This window comes from Cyclopterus lumpus, chromosome 14, assembly GCF_009769545.1.
Source record: "Cyclopterus lumpus isolate fCycLum1 chromosome 14, fCycLum1.pri, whole genome shotgun sequence".
In the NCBI taxonomy this organism is placed as follows: Eukaryota; Metazoa; Chordata; class Actinopteri; order Perciformes; family Cyclopteridae; genus Cyclopterus; species Cyclopterus lumpus.
This window is the reverse complement of record NC_046979.1, coordinates 7,464,372-7,472,402: the sequence shown is the minus strand read 5'-3', so window position 1 is coordinate 7,472,402 and position 8,031 is coordinate 7,464,372. Positions and strand designations below refer to the sequence as shown.

At 43.3% G+C, this 8,031-nt stretch overlaps 1 protein-coding gene across 4 annotated transcripts in view; it reads right to left on the bottom strand.

Moving 5' to 3' along the window:
* Positions 1-8,031, bottom strand: part of stk10 (serine/threonine kinase 10) — a 35,032-nt gene that overhangs the window by 7,526 nt on the left and 19,475 nt on the right. For all 4 annotated transcript variants that reach the window (XM_034551003.1, XM_034551006.1, XM_034551004.1 and 1 more), the window contains exons 7-10: positions 7,568-7,649; positions 4,041-4,175; positions 1,807-2,145; positions 1,305-1,721 (exon numbers count right to left, since the gene is read on the bottom strand). In XM_034551003.1, coding sequence (XP_034406894.1) covers positions 1,305-1,721; positions 1,807-2,145; positions 4,041-4,175; positions 7,568-7,649 — 973 coding nt within the window. The remainder of the gene's footprint in view (positions 1-1,304; positions 1,722-1,806; positions 2,146-4,040; positions 4,176-7,567; positions 7,650-8,031) is intronic.

Sequence of the window (8,031 nt, the reverse complement as noted above, 5' to 3'; positions counted from 1 at the left end):
ACTCTGTCAAAGCTTCCAAATGAACCGCCTACAGCTGAGCTAATAGACAACGCGTGAGGCCGTTGCCATGAATGACAGCTACCGGATGCTACTTTTGCACTGTCGATTCATAACTGACACTTTTACAATAGCAATAAATCTATGCGATTGTGTGTTGGAGTGTGTAAGTACACACCGGCACTACACCCGGAGGGACACACGGGTCATTCTGTAGCTCGGCTTCATTTGTGTTTCAGGCTGTAATTTCCCCATCACTCGTCATTGACAAAAACACACGCAGCGCTTCTGTGCAGACGGAGGAATTCATGAACACACACACACACACACACACACACACACACAGTCACACACACAGTCACACACACAGTCACACACAGTCTCACACAAACACTTGTGTCCAAAAAGCAGTCACTGTGACCGTGGGCTGCAGCTGAGTAATCTGTTCTGGAGAAACTTAACGCACCACAAACGGACACGACTCCACACGCAGTCAATAGGGTTTCCATCGCAGTCGGGCCCACAAGCCTCCAGAAGCAGCAGTGCGACAATGGGCTGCATAGAAACCGTCATTCACGCTGGCGAATACTGGACTGTGCCCACACAGAGGGCACTGTTGGTCCCGATGAATGCAAAATGTTGCATATTTTGCTTCAGACAGGCTTGGTGATAAATGATGAAATGTTCTCCCTCTTGATAAAGCACCAATGTTGTGATCGTTATGTCTCTGAATTACAAAAGTTCTCCTTTTTTTGTAATTAGTTTGTGTCAAAAATGCTTTACCATGGGGAGGTGTAAAAATGATAATTTGACTTTTGGAGATTTGGTTTTCATCCATCAGAGTTATAACAACAAATAGTGTCAATAGACTCCAGAAATAAATCAATATTCAGCATGAACTGTAACCAATCAAAAAACAAATAGACGTTGAAGAGCATTAGCGTGTATCTTTCTCCACTGCCTCCCTAAATGCAATGGGTAGTGCATGCCTGATGGAGACAGGCTGTCCTCTGTTTCAGACGGTTAACACCCACACACCCCTAAACACAACACAATGCAGTTTCAGTTCCTCTGTGGGTGCCGAGAAATAGTTTTTCCAAGGAGGGGTTTTCCTGCAGAGGCAGGGAGCTGGCTCTTTTACACTTCAATACTTGTCTATTTCGCCTCAAAGACGTACTTTCTGCAGGCACATTTTGAATGAATAAAGGATTTGTCTAAATCCCGGGTTAATTCAGCTTGACATTTAACTAAGGAGATCAAAAGGAATATTCACGCAGGACAGATCCGGCTGCTTCATGTTGACTCACCCTCGCTGACAGTGAGATGGTCTCCTTGTGGATGGACATGTCCGTGCTCTCCGACACCATGCTGCCTGAATAAGAGGACCGCTTTTTTATAATCCCTCCAGTGACATAAGGCGACACACCCTCTGCGTTTCCTCCCGTCGGTGTCCGCTTTGGGGTACCCTTGGTTGGGCTACCATCTGACTCAGAAGGCTGCCTCTGCATCGGGGACGGAGCAAAGGAGGGAGCGGGAGTGGCTGTAGTGGGACTCGGGTCTGGAGTTGGTAACCCCCAGTTAGCCACACCTTTGCTCTCCTCCTCGGCCACCTGGGTCGTGGGCAGCTCTGGGTCTGTTGAGTCTATGATGATGTCAACATGTTCCTCAGATGCCTCCGGCTGGAGAGATGAGGGCTGTTCCGTCTCGGGGGTCTCCACAGTAACCTTCAAATTAATTTTTTATTATTATTATATTATACGCCAAAGTCAATACAATTTAATTTTCTAAATCTAAAACTTGAAAGAGTACCTTTTCCTCCGATGTGGGGGTGCTCTTCCCATCCTCAATTCCCGAATCTGAGCTGGAGGTCTTGGTTGAGGCCTCGCTCTCAGACTCAAGAATGACTTCGTCGGCCAGTTTGTCATCCAACTCTTCTGGAACGTTCACGGGGAGGTTCTGCCGCAGAAGGGGGACAGGGACCACCAAGATGGGGCCTGGCTGCTCCTCAGTTGGTGGATCTGCCTTGGCCTCCTTCTTAAGCAGCGGTATTGGAGTGGTCGGGGAGGTCATGGTGGGGCTTGGGGTGTCCACAGACTGCTCTCCTTCCAAACTGGTCTGACTGGTCTGGCACGGTTCCTTTCCTGGAGACTTAAGGAACGAGGGGGAAGGAGAAGAGAATTGTCATTATGCGCTCATGTGACAAAATGTTCTAAGTCATTAGTGTGTCAAGTCAAATGTTGAGGTCCAACTGAAATCCTACTTAGTCATCCCATTTTGTAGTAAAAAATAATTATATGTTTTAAATGAAAATAATAAAAAAAGGTCTTTGGGTAATATATCAGTTAGCTTATTTCCTTAGCAGGAAAATTAATGTGATGTGTTAACTTAAGCTGCTGGCGACTGACTAACACAGGATTTCTAATGTTATTGGATAAAGTCCACCTTCTGTGAAGTAACCTGAGCCTTTGCTTTTGTAGGAATGCCATCATTCCTGTTTGGACTGCTTCTTCTCACACTACGGCTAAGATGGCTATCTAATCTGTAATAAGTACACATAATCAGGTGTGCGTCTGTGTAAATCATGTCTGAAAACCAGGGACGAGTATTTTTAAGCCATCGATAAAGATCAATAAGGACAATCTTAAACTATCAAAGAATACATTAATAAGGGGCACTAAATGATTGACTAATACACCATAAAACATTAGCAACCAGAAGGTAAAGTATAGTGTTTCTGCAGTAATTATATTCATTCTCGGGAAGAGGCCATTTTCACAATTTTGAATCCAATTACAGGAGGCTCCAGGCGTGCGTTAGACAATATGGGAAACTCTATGGTCTGTAATTGAAAACAAGTTATTTATTTCATAATTATTTGCACAGCAATCAAACGGAGAAATTCCACTTCTCGAAAAATACTCTCCGCTGTCTTCCACGCAGTGGTAAACAATACCATCTTTATGGTTGGATTCTGTCTTTCTAATGTCTCAGCAAACATCCCCGTCTGGCTGGTTAGATCGCTCATTAGTAACAAAACAAATTTGTGCTTTTACATGTTTTGTTTGAAACCCTGATGATCTAGTCGGTTTTTATCTGGGAACTAAATACATAAAGAAAACGACACCCACTTGACAAACTCATAAACTTACTCAACCACCTACATTGTTTGACCAACAAGATGTCTGGAAAGAGCAGTCATTTTAGACTTTCTTAAACCGCACTGGTGTGATGTCATCACACTAACTGTTGACATTAGGGAGACAGAAATAAGTGGGCAAACATCAACTTTCGTGGAGAGAAAATCATCCATGTTTAACAAATCTGTCTGGTAACCGCTTCCTGTTAGAATGAGTATTTTTAGGGTCTTCTATCACTGTGCGTCCCTGGGGTCCAGTAAACTGTTTGTCTTTTCTCTCTTTTTCTTTTTTTTTCTTTTTTAACAACAGTACAGCAACAGAACAATGTGGAACCGTAGTAAATACATCAGGGGTTGTGAAGTGTCGGCGTTTCTATACAGGGGCGAGGACGAAGGTAGCACCTATTTTTAAACGCGGGTGTGGGTGAATGCCAGTATCCCGGTTTCTGTTCCGTTGTTTGTGCCGAGGGCAGGAGGTAAACTGCACTCTTACGCTACTGTGTGTCACTTTCTAATCTTATGCCTTCTGGGGATTTATGGATGGCTTCTGCGGAATGGACCTTCAGTCGTTTACCACAAAATGCTGTTCAAAGTGGTTAACAAGCAGATGCTTCAAAAAGGCAGGGGAAGTGCCTGGTTAAGGCATAAAACATATGTTTTGTTTTGTGTATGGTTGCATGTGCAGGTAAATGCATAACTGTGAGTTTCAGCAACACTAAAACAAAAAAGATCTTTTCTAATTATAACTCGTCTAATGTTGTTAGTACAAGTCAGATCACAACAGGTTACCGTCCCATTATTGACCCGGATCACGTGTACTCTTACAACCAAACCCATGGACCGTCTCCTTTTTGGAAAGTGATTTGGACAGAAAAGAAGAGAAACAAAGAAAGTCTAGGTTTGGTACCACAGTGAGCTCCATGTTGTCGTCCTCCTCTCCTTCCTCCCTATTGTCCTCTATTTCCTCCATGACTTCAGCCTTGGCCTCGGCCACCAGCTCCCGCAGCGGACGGTTAGATGTCACCGATTTCACAAAAGGGTGCTGTGGATACGGGACAGAGGTGAGATGGTTAATTCATTATCAGTTAAAATGCACAGTGACTGGCACTTAAATAGCAAAACCAGTGTTTTACAACTTGTTGTAAAAGGCCTGATGTGAACAAAAGATAAACCCTCTAACAACCATAACACTATTTTAGCTGGGGGCCAACTAAACACATTTTCCATGTATTTGAATATCATTAAACCATCAGACTATTGCTTGAGGGATTCTGCCAGTACTAATCTGTTATTGGAGAAGTAGGAATATGATAAAAGAAAAAGATGAAGGTAGGCTAAGGAAAGAAATCAAATTCTGCTGAAAATACAGTAATTTGCAGTCGGATACATAAACTTGCCCATGGGGCTGAGAGAAGACAACCGACATAAGAGGCGAAGCCACAGGAGACTTTCACTGCAGGGGAAACTCTATCTGCCAGTTCCTGAACAGCCACAACAATAGTGGCTCTGCAATGCAAACCCTCTCTTTAAATGGCACACTGATGGAGCACTGTTCCATCCTCGCTCCTTTAAAAGCAGGCCGTCGTTACTTCTCCAGCTGCTAAAGATAAATTGTGTGTTTTGCCAGAGTGCAAACGGGGCACTAATCAGCTGAGTGCAAGGAGAATAAAAAGCTAAAATTAAAAGTTGAGTGCCGGCCGATCATCAATTATTCACATGCGTTGCACCGCCGTGTAATTTAATTTGAACAGCTGACAAAAGGGAAAAGGCGACAAGCGGTGCTGGAGCATGAAGTCGGGTGCGTTCGCACATTTATTGAGCACAGGTGTTTGTGTGCAGGGGCTTTGTCCTTGAGCTGCATTAGGCTTCAGCTTTTAACTTCTCCAATGACTAACAGCCTGCTATTTTCTCAAGTCAAACCAATTACTAAAATCGCAGTGGGAATATGACACGCACACGCACACGCGATGTGTAAGTAATTCGGCCATCCTTATTTAATACAGAAAAGTAATTTTATGATCGAGTATCAAAAACAAGCTTAGCAACGGATATAGAGGAGAGCCTCACTTGTTCAACAGAATCAGACTCCTACGACCACACCACCACTTCCTGAGTACACAGCAACGTGCTGAGAGGTCGGCCATCGCACTGTTAAAGCCATACAAACCTGTGGTGCTACGCAGTGAGATGAACAAATGGTGGGGCTTTAGCATTTGAATTTGCTGCAATAATCCTCGGAAAATTATTTCAAAGTTTGTGACGTTTAGATGAGAGTTAAGGTGTGTGAGTGTACGCGCATTTAAGGGCAAACGTAAATAAAAAAGACCTAAATAAATAAGGGTCAGGCCATCTACTTGAGTATTTCAACAGTCAAATTGTGTCTTTAAGGACTTTCTTAGGCTCGATTTTTAGACTGAGATTCTTTAAAGTTGAAACGGAATCAAGCACCAACATCAGATGAGAAAAAGCTTGAACGAAAGAGTGATTTAGAGTTTAGAGAGAAGTCATTTAACGACATCAGGTTTTCTGATGCTGGTCACTAGACATTGATGCCAAAAAACGTTGAGTACCACTAAACGATTCATCATTCAAATATAAAACCTGAGAATAGTACATTATTCCCCAGATTATGAAAGATGTTGTTGTCCAGTATCCACTACTGATCAAAGCCTACACTGTTTAGTAAAATAAATGACAATCTGGGCACCTCTTTTCCTTTCCCCTCAGGCACCATTATAAAACCTACAGTAGTCTGAGATTTCAGCTTCCAACTGTTTATTGTAACAAGTGAAGTCAGACCTCCCATGCTGGCATATCAAAGAGAAAAGAAAAGATGGCAAACGGTGTGATATTTATGCCCTGTTAAATCCAGCTATGTTTTCTTTACTGCCATTATGGATTAAGATGTGGCTCAGTGGAGCTTATGTCCTCTCTTTTAGGCTTCACGTTGCTTTTGGACCCAAGGAGGACTGCGATTTCTTACACGCTTGGCTAGGCGTGAAAAGGTTAAATGTGAACAATATGGCCCATTAGGGGACCGGAGGAAGGGGCTGCATGAAGGCAGAATTACCTGCGAGTGTGTGCGTGTGTAGTTGTACTTCTGTTTCTGTGAGGATACATTTGAGTTTTAGACCCTGAGTGAGCACAAATTTGGCAAAGTGAGTGAGTGTTGGTCATTCTTCACTTCATAAAAGGGTGGTTCAGAGGTTACGGCTTGCTTTTAAGGTTATAATTAGGTTACGTTTGGGAAAAGATCTGGTGTTAGACAAGTAGTCATTTTGGTCTTCATAAATAACACTGAGTAAGTTATGGAGTTATAAGGGTATTGCTTCTATGATTTTTGTATGAATGCTCTTCTTTTAATTTCTGTCAGCTGCGCACACCTCACACAGTTTAACACCTACACTCTCTTAATATGATTACTTATAATCCTCATGTTCCCTTCCTGCACTACATCCGTTTTCCATATCCAGACACAAAGTCTGACCTAACGCTCGTCACATAGACTGACGGTAACTTCCAGTACAAATGAATGGAACGCTATCATTGCTATCTACAGCGAATACTATCTAACAGCCGTAAGGAGCAGCAGGCATGATAAACATCTAAAACTTCCAGCACGGCACCAAAAAACGGGCCGCGCCCGTCTTACACCCCCCCCCCCCCCCCCCCCCCCCGGAGAGCAAATGCAAAATTCCCAGTGGGCCCCGGGGTCTAGGATTTTCATCTCTGCCTCTCTCTAATTTGCCAGAGGTGGCGAGCTCAGGGTAATGCAGACATACTATTGGCTGAGGACAGGAATGTAAATAGCTGGCATTCCCTCAGCTGTGGGACATAGACAGGAAACTGCGGCTCTGAATTTTTAATAGACACTCTGCTCGTGCTTTAATCCACACCCTGTTCACTTTTTCTCTCATTTTTCTTGCTCCGTACTTCGAAAAACTTTTGGCAGAATTCATGCTCAGATATTATGGTTTAAAGTCGTCAGCCTCTCATTAAAAATATCCCGAGCATTCTAAATTCTTTGGCACAAAAAGCTCCATGGTCCTTAAGATGAAGATGTTTTAACAGTGTGCTTCAAAAGTGAACAATACTTATTTTCCTGAATGTCAACTTCCCTTTCGTCAGCTTTTTAAAAAAAAAATTCTTTAGCTTTGTTCTTTCACTTAACTTTTTATGCCATATTTCTCTTCCCATCCCCACTCTTGTACACCTTCTATTCGCCTCCCACTCGCATGCCAGTGCCCTCCACGGCTCATTTCCCTGGCATAGATCACTCCATTCAGGTCTTAAAATAGAAGATTAAAACGGCCCCCGTGTATGTGCGTCGGTGCCAGATAAGGACTGCGTAAGGACAATGTTCCATCGTATGTTAAAGTGCAGCATTGTGTAACATTTGCTGGGTTATGAGCGCACACATTGCATCACACCTACCTCCGCGAGTTGTCCTACAGTCGGACGAGTCTCTGGGTTTTTGTCCAAAGCTTTCTTCAGGAAATCCTTAAACTCCTGTGACCTTTGAGTGAATACAAGACAACCGTAGTAATCAAAAACAAGGTGGTATGCAGGAGGGAAGGGGATGAAGGAATAACTGCAACATAAAAGAACATTTGAATAAAACCTTTCCCACATATGTGATCTTGGTACATGTGGGTCATTTTAGTGCACAGCTGTGCTTTGTAAAATAAAGCGTTCAAGAGGAATGGTGAGTGGGCTCCCCCATCCCTTTCAGCGACTGATTTTTGTGGCACTATATTTCCTGCTATGGAACATTCAGACTCATAACATTGAACAATTTACTTTGGCACTTGCTTAAATCCTTAAATCCTGAGTTGTTGCTAGAGTTGTGGAGATGGCTCAATGGGCTGCAGGCAGAGAGGGGGCGAGGACGATGTGAT